We start from the raw sequence: 14640 nt of genomic DNA, 5'->3' as shown, positions 1-14640 counted from the left end.
GATTTCTTCTTCATTTGCTAGTACATAGTTTGATTTCATGTGTCATAGTACCTTGGGATTTAAGAAAAACAAGTAACATCCAACCTGATAAGGCTAACGGTAAATAACTATAACTGCCTATTTATCTGACCAGTTTCAGCCAACCAAAGAGTTTCCATAAAAATAGGATGATCAACCGTTTTTTTTCATTCTTAACTTCCTCTGTCTAGAAAATCCGCTTGTTTCTTACAAGTTTTAAATCTATCTTCCTTTTCCACAAGAACTCTGTTGGCATTGATTGATACCAAAGACATCAACGATCTCTGCTACAAAACTATCTTGCTCAGCAAAGGGCGGTTTTCCAGTTCATGGGAAACCGCTCCTCAGATTTCCATTTCATTTTTCATCAAGTGAGACCTTTACCAGTTGTTGAATTCTTTTAGTTTTTCCCTTTTTTTAATGAAATTTCAAGTCTTGTGAAATCCCTTTGTTCATCATTCTTCCTGTAACCGAAGGCAATTGGGTCTTTTATCATTGTGATTTTGCGAACTGTATGATTATCAAAGGATTAAAAGTTTCTTGTGAATTGGGTCTCTGTACCCAATCCAGGACTAGTTGCATAGATTCTCGTTCATATTTAACGAAGAATTCAGAGAAATGGCCGGGAGTCGCCATTGTTCATTCCCTTTTCCTGGGGAGTGGGTGAAGGGCAAAGTTATTGGGTCAGGATCCTTTGGAACTGTCCATTTAGCCATGAACAAGGTTACCGGTGCACTTTTTGTTGTGAAGTCTACAGAGTCTCGTGCTGGACTTGAATCTCTAGAGAATGAGGCTACCATTCTTGAAGGGCTGACCTCCCCCTTCGTTATTCAGTGCATAGGGAAGGAATTATCCCATGGATCAAACGGTGAACGTAGAATCAACATATTCATGGAGTATATGGCTGGTGGTAGTTTGTTTGATGTGGCAGAGAAATTCGGTGGAGCATTGGGTGAAGAAGTGATCCGGTTATACACCCGAGAGATCCTACAGGGTTTGAAGTACCTTCACGAGAATGAGATTGTGCACTGTGATCTCAAGTGCAAGAATGTGCTTTTAGGCTCCTCGGGAGATGTAAAACTGACAGATTTTGGATGTGCAAAGAGGCTCAAGTACATGAAAAACAATGGGGAGTCAGGGCCGTCTAAGCAATATGCTGGAGGGACTCCTTTGTGGATGGCTCCTGAAGTATTGAGAAATGAAGGATTGGATTATGCTTCAGACATTTGGTCCCTGGGGTGCACAGTGATCGAAATGGCCACAGGCAGGCCACCTTGGAGTGATGAGGTTTCAAATCCAGCAGCAGCAATGTTGAAGATTGCATGTAGCAACGAGATGCCTCGGTTTCCATCAAACTTTTCGAAGGAAGGGTTGGATTTCTTGAGTAAATGTTTGGACAGGCATCCAAAGAGGAGGTGGACAGCAGAGGAATTGCTTGAACATCCATTTATATTAGGAAGATCAGTCAGGAATTCCAGCACAGATGATGTTTGTTCACCTGCAAGCATTTTAGATATTGGCATGTATGATGATTATGATTATGATTCAGATGAGTCAGAGAGTTGCAATGAGGGAGAGTCCCTGTACACTAACCCATTTTCCACAAGGCATTGTATTCAAAGGAAGGGAACAGTCAGAAGGCAGCAGGCAGGAAGTGCCCTGGATTCGTTAGAAGATTGGATTACTGTTAGATCTGGTGGACAATTGTAGTTTTCATCTGATCCAAAAGACATTTGTAATAATAGATAGATGAATCTGAATGTGCAGTGAATAAATAAATAGGTTGTGCAACTATACTCCTTGAGAAAAACTTCAATGCCAACTCCAGTTCACTTCCAGGATACATCAATAGCCCAGAATTTTAACAAGGCATCAAAATCTTTGTACAGATTTTCATTTCTTAATTAGATTGCATAGGTTGAAAGAGATTACAAAATCTCTTTAATTCCAACCGCTGTGGAACATATCGAATAACATCTATCTATAAGCATAAGAATCTAATAATCTTGATTCTGTCATTGGGATATATATGAAAGAAAAACAGCGGAATAAGAATTTCTTGCCCAATTTGTTTTGGTCAACAAAACTCGGCTATCTACGCACATCTTTTTCTCCAATGACTACAGAAAAGTTGACTAATTGATGTCAGGTCGTCTCAAGGAAAGTCTATCTATGGTTGCATTTTCCAAGCCGTGTAATACCAGTTTTTGCATTTTCATAAGCTACAAAGTCTTGGGTTTCTCCCAGTTTCTGACAGACTTCATCTGTAGTATTCTCATATCAAAGCCAAATCTCTTGCTTCTGTCGAGTCAACAGACATAATCTGTCAGGTTTAGCAGCAAGACTAACTTAATTCACAGCTTGTGTCTTCAAACATGTAAGTTTTTCTTTGATCAATTCACTCACTTAATCAAAAAACTTTCTAGTCTCCAGGTTCCAGAACCCTACTGGCATTTATCTGTGATCTACTGATTTGGAATATCTAATTGCTGCCGAATTTACAATATCTGGATAAATATTATCTGGGTTAGTCATAATTTTTCTGTTTTGTTGAATTTTTAGCTCCTATTCTTTTTCCTTCTTGTTCATTTTCAATGTTCTGAAGATTGATTTGGTTGATTTCCAGTCCTAGCTTTCTCAGTTCTGTTATAAGCTTTGCACATTCTTGTATTCATTTTCTAAAGATGTATGGTCCATGATGCAAACAAAATCTGAAACTGAGCTTAAACTTCTAACTATTCTTAGTTATAGAGGTATCCCAGATAGCTTACTGATTAAATGATATGTTAAGAAAGGTATTTCAGATGGCCAAAATTATGGGAGATGAGTTGAGTTGTGCAAATTTCTTTAAGGAATTATAACTGAAGATTGCAATAGAAAAGAAATTGAAGAAACACAGTGACTGTCCTTTTTTGGATTATTCCAACTGTTGAACTTGCATCTAATAATTTGAGATGCCAGATGCAGGGTAGATTCTCACATGGCTAACGACGGGCTGGAAGTCGCGATCGAATTGGCAAAAGAAGTTTGGAATTATTTAGTGGGGAAGCGTAGTTTATCTAACAATGTGGATAGTAACTTCGACATGATGATAGTTGCTGCAGAAAGGCTCCAGGCCAAAAGGGATGACAATGAGAGGACCGTCCAGCAAAATAGAACGAAAACTACTACCTGCTGCTACAACATGTGGCTTAGCAGCGTTATGAAGATTCTTGAAAAAGTTGAAAGCTTACGAGCTGAATATAACAGAGAAAGATCCTCACATTTGATCCGCAGATCGGATTATAGTGGCAAGGTCATGAATATATGCCAGGAAGTTCAGAGACTTGTGGAAGAGGGAGATTTCCAAGGAGGTTTTTTGGTAGATAAACCTCCGGCAGCCATTGTGAAGCTGAATGCACCAGACATCAAAGGGTTTCCTACACTTCAGCGGTCATTAGAAGAAATACTACAGTTGCTAACGAATGATAAAGTAAAGAGGATCAGCATTTTTGGCACTGTAGGAGTTGGAAAATCAACAATCATGAAGAACTTGAATAACCATGAAGAAGTTGCCAAAATGTTTGATGTAGTCATATGGGTCAATGTGTCAAGGGAGAGAAACGAGGAGAAATTGCAATTGGACATTGCACAGCGACTTAAACTGAGTCGGGAAGGTGCTACATGCGCTGGTGAAGTTGCAAGGATCATCTCAGAAGAGCTAAATGATAAGAGGTTTTTGCTGCTTCTAGATGAGGTCTTGGACTCCATTGATTTGCAGCAGATTGGAATCCCAGATAATGGTAATGGTAGCAAAGTAGTATTGACTACTGAATTCCGTCATGTCTGCTATATAATGACAGAAAGAATGGTTAAAGTGGATAGATTATCTTCGGCTGAGGCATGGAGGATGTTTCAACAGATAGCAGCTGAGAAAATTGATCTTCCTGATGTTGAACCAATTGCCAGGATGGTGACTGAGGAGTGTGATCGACTCCCGCTTGTGATCAGAACAGTGGCAAGTTCCTTCAAATTGAAGGACAGTGATTCTGAATGGAGGAATGGATTGAGAGAACTTGAAAAATGGCCTGAAATTGAGATCCCAGGCTTAACAAACATGCATGCATTTCTCAAGTTCTGTTATGATGAGCTGAAGGATGAGAAGAAAAAGAAATGCTTTCTGTATGGTGCATTATATCCAGCTGATAGCAAGATATATACAGATTATTTAGTAGAGTGTTGGGTGGCTGAAGGACTTCTTGGCAATATTGACGACAGGAGGAGGCTTCGAGATGCACGGGATGAAGGATATGACATATTGGGACATCTAACCAATGTGTCATTGCTAGAGAAAGGTGAAAGAATGGTTTATGTTCAACTGAACAACAGTGTAAGACAAGTTGCCCTGTACATTTCCTCACAAGACCCTGATTGCAAATTTATTGCTCAAAAAGGTGAAACTTCACCTTATACCCAAAGTGTGAAAGATTGGCAGCAGGCAAAAAGAATCTCCATGATTGAAGGAAAGCTGCATAACTTGCCAGAAAGTCCAAACTGCAACAAGCTTTTTTCTCTATTGCTGCAAAGAAACCCTGATTTGGCCACAATTCCATCATCATTTTTTAAAAACATGCAGAAGCTCCTAGTTTTGGACTTGTGCCAAACAGGAATTGCATCACTGCCATCATCTGTATCAAAGTTGATTAGACTTAAGGCACTCTTCTTAAACGATTGCCCCAACATAACAAAGTTGCCTCCCCAAGTTGCAGAACTTTGTTTTCTTGAGGTGCTTGACATTCGAGGCTGCAAGATAATATTCATACCTCCTCTTATTGGAAAATTAGTTCACCTGAGGTGCTTGCGGATGTCATACCATAAATGCAGCAATACAGAAGACTGTTGCGATATGGAAATTGATTACAAGGTGATTTCAAGACTTCAAAGATTGGAGGAACTGATGATTGATGTGACCTCCTATGGCCATTGGCGCATCGACGTTGCAAGAGTCATAAGAGAGGTGGCTTCCTTAGAGAATTTAACTACTCTCAGAATATGCTTTCCACAACCAGAGATCCTCAGAATGTTAATGGAAAACAAGCCATCATGGAGGGATCACAAACAATTAACTTCATTTTGGTTTTTTGTTGGCTGTCAAAACAAGAGCAATCCTCCAATTCTTGAATGTTTTGAGTACAAAGTAAATCGATATATGAGATACTGCTATCCTGGCAACAATGATTCCACAATTCGTGATGTCCTTCCTAAAACTGATGCATTGGAATTGATTGGCCACAAGAACATCAAATGTTTATCAGACTTCATGCATGTTACCAGTTTGAACCATGTTCGTGGTTGTCTAATTGAAAGATGCAATGAAATGGAAACTATTTTAGATGGAAACAATGTAGGAGTTATAGATATTCTACCAATTCTGGAACAGTTACATTTAAGGAGTTTGCTCTGTCTGAAGAGTGTTTTTGAAGGTCCTATTGCAGGCAAAAGCTTGTCAAAGCTACATACTATTGTAGTGAAGAGTTGCCCAATGTTGACAAAGATATTGTCTAATGGAGTGATTCAACAACTCTCAAAACTCAAGAAACTGGCAATTGAAAGCTGTTCCAAGGTAGAAGAATTGATTGAGAACTGTTGGGGCATTGAACCATTTTCATATGAGCTTCCAAGTCTAGAGATATTGGAACTAGTTGACTTGCCGAAATTAAGAACTATATGTGCAGGAGAGCCATTGGCATGGCCATATTTAAAGGTGCTTAAGATATCTGAATGTCATGAGTTGAAATTGTTACCTTTCAACAAAGACAACGCGACTGAGCTAAAGTTAATCGAGGGAGAACAAATATGGTGGGAAGCATTGCAATGGCGAAACAGTGAGGTTAGAGACCACCTTCAATCCTTTTGCAGCCTAAGGTGAATGCTTCTTTTGGTCATTCTTGTTTGCACTGCTGTAATTACAACAGTTAGGAACACCATAAGATTTGCACTACTTTGATTGAATGGGTGTTATAGATTCCTCATACTAGTTACTTTTTACTATCGCACAAAGAAAAACTTTGAACATATGCCTGAAATTTGCACTGCTTTAACTCTAGGTCCAAGAAAAATTTTTACTTGCAGCTTTAGCTCCAGGATATGTCAATATGCCAGATATTTAATAAATGTATTGGTTCAAAATCTTCATTGATTTTCAGTTTTCAATCAAAGAACAGAGATTCCAAGAGAAAACAAAATAATGCAAAAGCTCTTTATTTCCAACTGCTGCTGCAGTTGTAGGTATTTACTAAAAACACAATTTCGACATAATCAGAATAAAACTTGACTAGGATTATAGCAAACAACTTATTTTTGAAATACCTCCAAATGTTCTGGCATTGAACCCCTACCGTGATGATATCCATGTTGGAAATGTATCTCTCTAAATCCAATAAAAGGTTTTATATCAGGAAGAAAAGGTTTATGCACTCCCAGCAAGCTACGCCTGCAGATGCCCAATCAGAGAAAATAAACCATAACCCATGTTGGTGAGGCTTTGACCTTCAGCATGTCCTTAGGCAGTAAATTGTCATGGTTCCACATTTAGCTTCTGGACTCCTGGAAATACAGTTTTGTCCAGGACCAATCACTTAATCATGGACAATGGGAACTATAGTCTGTAAAACATAGAGAACTCTGACAAAAAACAAAAGGACAAAAGTGCCCAGTGGTTCTTCTTATTGTTTTTGTTGATTTTTTCTTTTGGGGAGGGTTGGGGGAATCAGACATTAGCTCTTCGTGAATTGTTCATCCTCCATTTTTAAGCCCATTATCTGTTTATTTACTAGTACTACTTGCATGACATATAGAGGACACTCTCTTAATTCAAAAGAAATCACCTGGCTATTCCCCAGTGCCCTTACATCTCTCTCCTTGTTCAAGTTGAAGCATGGTGCATAATTCCCTCTTCCACCAATTGAGCCTTCACATCTCTCTCCTTAAGAAGTGGGGAAAAGATACTATGCAGATAATCCAGCCGGTTCCCCCACTCTGAGTTCTTCCACTCCAATGCTTCCCACCAGCGACTTTCTCCTTTGATCCCCTTCAAATGGTCACTTGACATTTCCATCGTAGAAAGACTCTTAAGCTTCGGGCAATTGTAAAAGCCTATTTTTTCCAGTTCTGGTGCAATACGCAAACCACTAGAAATGCTAACAAGATTTGGCACGTAAAGCAGTGATATTCTCTTCAAGCTTGGAAGAAAGCAATTTGGTTGTGGTGCTGAGTTACTGGACGCATGACCTATTAGGCTCACAAGACTGGTCAGTTGAGGGCAGTGTTCAACGATGAGCTCTTCTAAATTGGCAAGATTAGCAACCAAATCTGGTGAGAAAATGGTACTCAATCTGGGGCATTTATGAAGTGCAAGGAACTTCAGCCTAGCTAGGCAGTTCTTATGAACAGGCCCCTTCCAAATGCTCTCCAAATTCTTCATGTAATATATATTCAAGTCTTGTAGATTTCCAAGCGCATCAGTTTGTTCTTCAGAAAACTCTGCACAATCAATGATGGTTTGGACTTCATTACATTCTGTCAATAAGCAAAATTTTAGCCGCCTGGTATTCTTAATTCCAAAATCTGACAAACTCTTCGCGGTAGCATGACCTTCCAGGAAAAAAGCTGTGCTGTGGTTGAGTACCGTTCTCATTTCATTAGGAATATCCTTGCCGTTGATAAACTTCAAGCATTTGTCACCATTGTTGAAGTGAGCTTCAACTTCTTCTGGTACTCGAGATATGACCAGCTGTTTGTGATTACCAACAGTAAATCTGAAACGTGGCAAGGGGTAACGGAGCAATGATGTGCTACCTGTTCTGCGTTTCCACAAAATTTCAATGCTTGGCAGGTACAAATTAAGCTGTCTTAAAGTTTTCAGGTTGCAAGCTTCCTCAATAACAGCTTTCACAGTTGCATTCCAACGTTCATCATCTGGATCAACATCAATGCTTAATTCAATTAGTTCAGAGAGACCCGATATAATTCCAGGGTGAATTATAGTATCTCTCTGCGACCATGTTTTGCTGCAGTTCACGTATCCGTAGAATGAGACCCTCAAAATTTTTAATTTTGAAAGATGTCCTATTTCTACCGGGAGATCTATAATCTGAGTTTCATCAAGGTCCAGCTTCTCAAGATTCTTCAGTTTTCCAACATGGCTAGGGAGTTGTATGAAGAGTTCACAGCCTTTCAAAAGGAGTTCTCGAAGTTTAACCAAACTAGAAAGTGACTCTGGCAAAGATTTGATACTGGTATGTGATAAGTCTAGGATTTGAAGCAGAGGCATGTGCGTGAAGAAACAAGAAGGGACAGCCATCAGATCCAAGTTCTTCTGAAGGTACAATGCAAATAGTGAGGGGCACTTTGGAGATTCTGGTAGGTCATATAATTTATTATCCATCAAATGGATCTCTTTGGCATCCCATTCCTCTTCTTTTGGTGGTTTAATCAATCTCAACCCGCCTTGCATAAGATATAATGGATGCATTTGGGGAATTAGTAGCTTTACTAATACATCATAGATCTCTCTTCGCAGTTGGACACAATTTAACTCCACAATATTAAGCAAGAATGCATCAACAAGACTTTGGAGAATATGGGTTCCTTCATCATAGGTATCAACCAGAGAATCCCAGATCCAACGTTGTATTACTGAGCTTCTGTGGATTGCCAGTCCCTCGGGATACCTTGTAAAAAGCTTAATGCAATGTCTTGTTTTATTGTTCATACGTTCCCAAATGAATGTTAATGTGTTAACCAGGACATTATCTATATCTTCTATCTGAGATGGAGGTAGCATGGTCAATCTTTGAGCAGCAAGTTCCCACAATTGGACATCATCAGTAACTTTCTTCAAGGACCTGGCCATTAGAATGATGGCAAGTAGATTGCCACGGCACTCTTTCACCATACATGCTGCTATCTGTTGGATACTAGGAGAAAGGAAACCTTCACCCACAATCCTAAAAAACAATTTCCACGACAACAAATGATCCTCCATTCTGATCTCCATGTCTGCTGCTATTTTAGAAGTAAAGATTATGAACCTTGAATCACTATGTATCTGGTCAAGCAGCTTGTTAATGTTTATCGAAAATGGGAGTGTAGAGTGATCGAGGTTCATGTTCTTATTATAATCATCCTCCATTAGCAACAAGATTCCTGGGGAGCACAAGTTGTCAGAATATTCAACAGAATCAGAGTATTTACCTAGACAGAAACCCTTCTGTAAGTGAAAGACCCCATGAACCTTTGCCACAATTTGATGTTCAGCCACAGTAAATTCAATGATATATCCAAACTTGGAACCTATATTTTGGTGGTGCTTTATTGCTTCTATCACCCTTTTCTTATCTCTTCCACTGATTGTAATGCACCTGATATCTCCTCTGCTTATACATTTTAAGATCTGACAAACAGCTAAATCAACTGCAGAGTCAAATATTTCTTCTGGTACAGTTTCTTTGGCTGACAACTCAGTCTCTTCTATTTGAATTTTACATCTTGCAGGCATTGGCTGCAATTCATTTTCAGCTTCTATTGCTGCCCCTTCACTGTGACTTGGTGAACCTCTAGATTTTGATGTCTTTCCACTAATTATAATTTTTTCCACTTCCAACAGGGGTCTTGAATCAGCATCTGCAGGCCTATAAAGGTTCTCGACTATGTCTCCTGGTAAAACTCCCTCGATATCATTCATCAAGGGAACATTCAGCAACTTTTGCAAGCTTCCTGAAAGGTCATGTAGCCTCATTATTACGTCCCAATATTCCGCTACCTTTTCACCAAATAACATCTTTTCTGTTGATTTTGCATCTCTCATGATTGCCAGTACATCGGTAATCCATTTCTCTGAGTCAAATTTGTCAATCATAATCATAGGATAAGATGAAAGTAGAAGTAGCACATCCTTCTTCCTGTTCAGCAACTTCCAGTTCTTTCTCACTTGATATCCATGAAAGTCTTTCCACACTGGATATGACTCAGATGATTCCTCGGGAAACACATTCAGGTTGAGGCCAAAAGTTGGAAGCTCACTCATCAGCTCTGTTGATGAAATGCAAGTTTGATCGTGAGGATTGTATACACTTGACTGAAGATTAGATTTTGAATCTTGTTTGTCATTTCCATCTACGCCACATGCAGTATCCGTATGCTGCAAATATAGGTGAAAAATACTTATTTCACTTGAATATCGGTATCCAAATTAATTTAATCTGTCTATAAAAAAGACCCTAATCTAAATGGAAAATGACAAAAGAGTAGGTTCTGTACAGCTAGTATTTGGGGTGGTCTTGGAGGCATCACATCGGAGGCCAGATTGCAAGTGTGCTTTCCAGAGTAAGTAACACTGAAGATCATTGGATTTTCATCTACTCTTTGGACTTGCTTTGTAGCCAAACAGCCTACAGTAAGTAGATGTGCGCACCTGTAGTACGTTCTGTAAGAAAGAAAAGAGAGGTTATTTCATGTTTATAGCTCGGTGAATCTAGAAAATCATTACATGACATGTCTTTGGGGTGCAAATGGGAGTTATTATCAAATATCCACAAATGTCTAAGCCCAGTTGTTCTATATTAAATCGAGAAGAACATAGATTCAATTAAATCGTGCCATTGGTTAGGCATCAGGGTACTGCACTACCATGCAGTCAGCAATGCTCATAATGATAATAACATGGACTAAAAGAGGAAAGTTTCCCTACCTTGGATATCTTGCTCCAACAATATCTGTCTGTCCATGTTTCCTCCAATTGTAACCATCAGGAAGGGGTTCCCCTAGCCCTAGGTCCGTATCCGATGGGACCAATTCTGTCCAGCTCGACATTGTCTTCCTGCAACATGAAAATTGTTTTGTTCAATGTAAAGTCTTTTTCTCTTTTGTGGATTAGTTGGCCTTGTATCATTATAAATTGCTCATATGCCCTTATGTATACCTTTTGGTGGACACCTCATTGACTTTGAGTTCTCTGTCCTTGAAATCGTAGTCAGAGTCCTTACTCTGGACGCTTCCACAAAGAAAAGATGGGGATTTAGACACTTCCGATGCAACTATTGTTGACTTTGATTCGGCTGTCTCACTGCAGTAAAGCATCAATTGGTTTAGTTTTCCATTTTATGTACATCATAAATTTCCCATACGTCTATTGTGTACCTTTTCATGGAGGCATCCTTGACTTTGAACTCTTGCTGCTGGAAATCAAGATCAAAGCCGTCACTATGGGGACTTCCATTGTGAGCAGACGGGCTGTGAGCTATGGAATGTGGCTTGGTCATAGAGAAGGTCCTGCGGTTAAGCATTGAAAGTGCCTTTCCTTGTGAAGATAGAATCTGTCGGTGTAGTTCACGAGCTTCTTTTGAAGCTTTGAGATGCAGTTGGAGCTTCCTTGCTAGCTCCATTCCTCGTTTTAGTTCCTTTCTAAGATTCTTCTGTACCAAGCTCTCCATTTCTCTATGGAAAAAAACTAATAATAATAAATAAAGGTTTTTGGTCCGGCAAGTGTGATTGAATACAAGCCAAAAACCAGCAGCGACATTGGTATCTGAGGACAGATAATTAATGAATTTGAAGCTGGAAAGCATGTAGCAATATGAACTAAGGGTTGGAAAATGAAAGAATTACCAGGAAAAAGTTTGTCCTCAGCCTATCTGCCACGGACTCCACCTTACAACAGGCTTGTTAGAAGCTTTCAAACTTCAAAGTGAGACTTTTGTCTTTTGAATAAGTAATGAGTAGTTTCATTGATCAAGCAGGGAATCCCTGAACTTACAAAAGGCTCTGGCTTTGTGTTATGGTCAGATGCCGAGCTGGCTTGCAAAAAACGGCCATTACAAAGAGCTCTATACGAAAGAAGCTTTCCTATAAAGTATCAAGAATCCAAATATCTCAGGTCGAATACCAGTAAGTAGTGGAAACAACAGACTTTCCGTTTCCCTTCCTTACTGGCATAAATCTGATTTCTAGCCTAGGATCACAAGAGCAAAAACAGCACCTTTACAGAACACATGGAAGGAAACTCACCAGGAGCTTCAAATTCCTCAACATCATAGAGATAAAAGCAAAAGGAGCAGAAAAAAGAACCTGCCAGCTCACAGCATATAAAGCAGCATCATTAAGGATAAATACGTAACAGATCACCTACTCTTCCCACCCCATCCTTGGCTAGGCTGTCTGCCATATCGTTACCCGGTCTCAGAATGTAGCTCTTTTCCAAACCTAGCAACTTAGAGCTGAATGAATTTCAAAGTGAGACCTTTTTTTTTTTTTGAATATTCAATGGGTATTAATAAAACAGAGGAAAGCAAACGTTCCCCTCTGAGGAGCCTACAAGGAAGATTTAGCCCTGTTAGACACAGTTGAGATTAACAGTGCTAAATCGCCCTAACCAGCTCATAACAGGATCTGCACAGAAGTCAAAAACTCTCCCTATCCCTATTCACACAAAAGTCAGCGCAACAAAAAGGCTCTCATCCTGCTTACCGTGGCTAAACTGTTACTTGCTTCGCAAGATCTGCTCCATGATATCTTTTGCACTATATGCACTGTTTTCTTTGTTTTCATTTTACTTTTAATCTACCAGGTGTTCAAAACTCCTAAGGGGGTGTGCCAATCATTGGGGTCCAGCTCAATGATCATGTTATGTTATTCTTTAGGGGTACATGTGGGAAAGGGGAGTGAGGTAGAGATCCATTAAAGTACACAATTATTGACTAGTTATCACATTCTAATAATACGTGAACGACACGTTTTTCCATTCTATATAGCAAGATTGGATACACATTTGTATTTATAATCTAACTACTTCTAAAGATGTGTGAAAAGTTTGGGTCATGAGATTCATTTAGTGGATTTTATTGACATTCAAAGCAAAGTTCTTGGCTAGGTGCTTTTTCTAAAGCAAAATTTTCATTCCTCCTTTTCACACTAAGTCCCTTCCAAATCTAGCATGCTTCTTTTTCTTTTACTTCTACTGGTAATTCGATAAAGAAATATGTTTAAAATATTGCTAATAATTAAGCAACATCTTTACTTCTAGAGTTTACAGAAATGTTGACTTGCATCATGTAATTCCAGGTTTAGATCTTCATAACTCACGAAGTTTGCTTCGGATGTCGTTTGCTGGATTTCCCAGATCAGAGCCAAAAAATCTCTTGCATCTCCTGAGTCAACGGTCACTCATCGGCGAGTAGACATATGTACGTTTTCTCTTAGTAGATTACACAACTCATCAAAATATAGTTTGAAACATAAATCTTTGTCGGGTGCTTTAGAGAATGTTTCGGGACAGTACAAGGACAAGTATTTTTTGTACTTGTCGTTTCAATCAAAGTTGATTGATTGTGTCTTTTTCTCTTTGAACCTTAGCTAGATTTTTCTTCTTTCGTTCAACTAGTTTGAAACTCTCAAGTAAAATCAATAAAAATGCTTTTTTACCCAGTTGGAATTTCAGTGCATGGAGGATGTTTACCAGCCGGGATGAAGAAAATAAGCTACTAGGAACTGCTTGGACATGGTGGAAGTTTCCTTGTCTTCGACCCACAGATTGTAGCATGAAACACTTTTCATGACTTGAAGTCGATTACATAGAGTTATCATACAATTTTGGGAGCATGAATTATACTTATTCTTTTAATTTTTAGCATAGTTCTTAGCAAATTTTCATACTTTTTAGTAGGAGTCAAGTTTTTACTGTGTCTAGTGTCATTTAGTCAATTTGAACTCTATCTGTTTTGTCAAAAATCCCTTTTATGCTATTTTTAATCTCGTTTTGATTTTTTGAAAGAATGGTGGTAGAAAGTAAAGCTGAAGAATGGACCTCATCAACCCTGCATTTGGTGGCTCAAAGGAGGAGAGCATGGTGGCAAAGGGCTCAAGGCTGCAGCAACAAATTGTCCAGACAGAGAGTTTCTCGTTGCAGCGAGAACAGAACATAAGGAAGCAGAAAGATTCTCGTTGCAACGAGAATCCAAACTCGTTACAGCGAGAAATGCGAGCTTTGCAGATGCCAGGTCAGCTAAGCTTGCTGCAGCGAGAATCCAAACTCACTACAGCGAGAAAGCTTCAGAAAGGGGAATATTCTGTCTCGAAAACCTAGGTAAAGGGTGAATGAGGGGACTATAAATAGATCCTTTGGCACAGAAAAAGAGGAGATTGGGGAGGAGACATTTTTGGCAAGAGGAGCTGCAACAAAACGGGAAAATAAGGAAGATTAAAAGGGGAGGAGATTCTAAAGCTGCAACAGACTGTTTTGCTCTCTCTCTCTAGATTTGAAGCTTTCTCTCTCTCTCATTTTGTAAAATTATGCTCTTTCTGCTGTATCGTGTACTCTATTTATTTGAAATGTTGAGCAAAACCCATTTACCTAGGATTATGGTTCACTTTATTAATTAGTTGGGATATTGGTTGGTTGATTGTTTATTCTTAATGCAAATCTTGATGTTTATTCAAGTTGAAATCTTTTGTTCATTTAATTGATTGATCACCAATTAATTGAGTTTGAGTATTTGGATGAAACTTGAAAAAGTTAATCTAAATTGGACTTAGGCTTGAGTAGAGTGTGTTCAAAACATTAAAAATGAATGTTGGTGCTTTGATGTG

The 14640-nt window shown here is 39.0% G+C and overlaps 3 protein-coding genes and 1 long non-coding RNA gene across 7 annotated transcripts; 3 read left to right on the top strand and 1 right to left on the bottom strand.

Moving 5' to 3' along the window:
- Positions 1-87: 87 nt before the first annotated feature.
- On the top strand, positions 88-1812 carry LOC18607105 (mitogen-activated protein kinase kinase kinase 17-like). Its single transcript, XM_018115424.2, has one exon. It carries the CDS (start codon positions 637-639, stop codon positions 1726-1728), a length of 1092 nt encoding a protein of 363 aa, XP_017970913.1. The 5' UTR covers positions 88-636; the 3' UTR covers positions 1729-1812.
- A 306-nt stretch (positions 1813-2118) lies between these two features.
- Positions 2119-6029, top strand: LOC18607102 (disease resistance protein At4g27190-like). Of its 2 annotated transcripts, XM_088804117.1 has the most exons (3): positions 2119-2348; positions 2445-2544; positions 2980-6029. In XM_088804117.1, exon 3 carries the CDS (start codon positions 2999-3001, stop codon positions 5924-5926), a length of 2928 nt encoding a protein of 975 aa, XP_088660243.1. In that variant the 5' UTR covers positions 2119-2348; positions 2445-2544; positions 2980-2998; the 3' UTR covers positions 5927-6029. The 2 variants fall into 2 exon arrangements, with proteins under 2 accessions (XP_088660243.1, XP_017970911.1); XM_018115422.2 differs by lacking the exon at positions 2445-2544 and having other exon boundaries at positions 2119-2395.
- Positions 6030-6242: 213 nt separating this feature from the next.
- Positions 6243-12565, bottom strand: LOC18607103 (uncharacterized). Of its 2 annotated transcripts, XM_018115421.2 has the most exons (7): positions 11665-12565; positions 11197-11493; positions 10979-11122; positions 10748-10876; positions 10318-10483; positions 6885-10198; positions 6243-6603 (listed from the first exon to the last, which is right to left on the bottom strand). In XM_018115421.2, exons 2-6 carry the CDS (start codon positions 11487-11489, stop codon positions 6923-6925), a joined length of 4008 nt encoding a protein of 1335 aa, XP_017970910.2. In that variant the 5' UTR covers positions 11490-11493; positions 11665-12565; the 3' UTR covers positions 6243-6603; positions 6885-6922. The 2 variants fall into 2 exon arrangements, with proteins under 2 accessions (XP_017970910.2, XP_017970908.2); XM_018115419.2 differs by having other exon boundaries at positions 6243-10198.
- Positions 12566-12848: 283 nt separating this feature from the next.
- LOC108660832 (uncharacterized) lies at positions 12849-14407 on the top strand. Of its 2 annotated transcripts, XR_016024858.1 has the most exons (3): positions 12849-12925; positions 13117-13238; positions 13826-14407. It is a non-coding gene; the product is annotated as an uncharacterized LOC108660832 (long non-coding RNA). The 2 variants fall into 2 exon arrangements; XR_016024857.1 differs by lacking the exon at positions 12849-12925 and having other exon boundaries at positions 12971-13238.
- Positions 14408-14640: the final 233 nt, after the last annotated feature.

Source organism: Theobroma cacao, chromosome 2 (genome assembly GCF_053813885.1).
Source record: "Theobroma cacao isolate CCN51 chromosome 2, ASM5381388v1, whole genome shotgun sequence".
In the NCBI taxonomy this organism is placed as follows: domain Eukaryota; kingdom Viridiplantae; phylum Streptophyta; class Magnoliopsida; order Malvales; family Malvaceae; genus Theobroma; species Theobroma cacao.
The sequence above is the reverse complement of the archived record's forward strand: the minus strand, read 5'-3'. Positions and strand labels throughout refer to the sequence as shown.

Bases quoted from the DNA above. Each gene is read 5' to 3' on its own strand.
- LOC18607103 (XM_018115419.2), bottom strand. From the start codon at position 11,489: ATGGAGAGCTTGGTACAGAAGAATCTTAGAAAGGAACTAAAACGAGGA. The intron at 11,123-11,196 runs GTACACAATAGA...GCTTTACTGCAG, and splicing joins AAGGATGCCTCCATGAAAAG to TGAGACAGCCGAATCAAAGT. The intron at 10,877-10,978 runs GTATACATAAGG...TTCATGTTGCAG, and splicing joins AATGAGGTGTCCACCAAAAG to GAAGACAATGTCGAGCTGGA.
- LOC18607105 (XM_018115424.2), top strand. From the start codon at position 637: ATGGCCGGGAGTCGCCATTGTTCATTCCCTTTTCCTGGGGAGTGGGTG.
- LOC18607102 (XM_088804117.1), top strand. From the start codon at position 2,999: ATGGCTAACGACGGGCTGGAAGTCGCGATCGAATTGGCAAAAGAAGTT.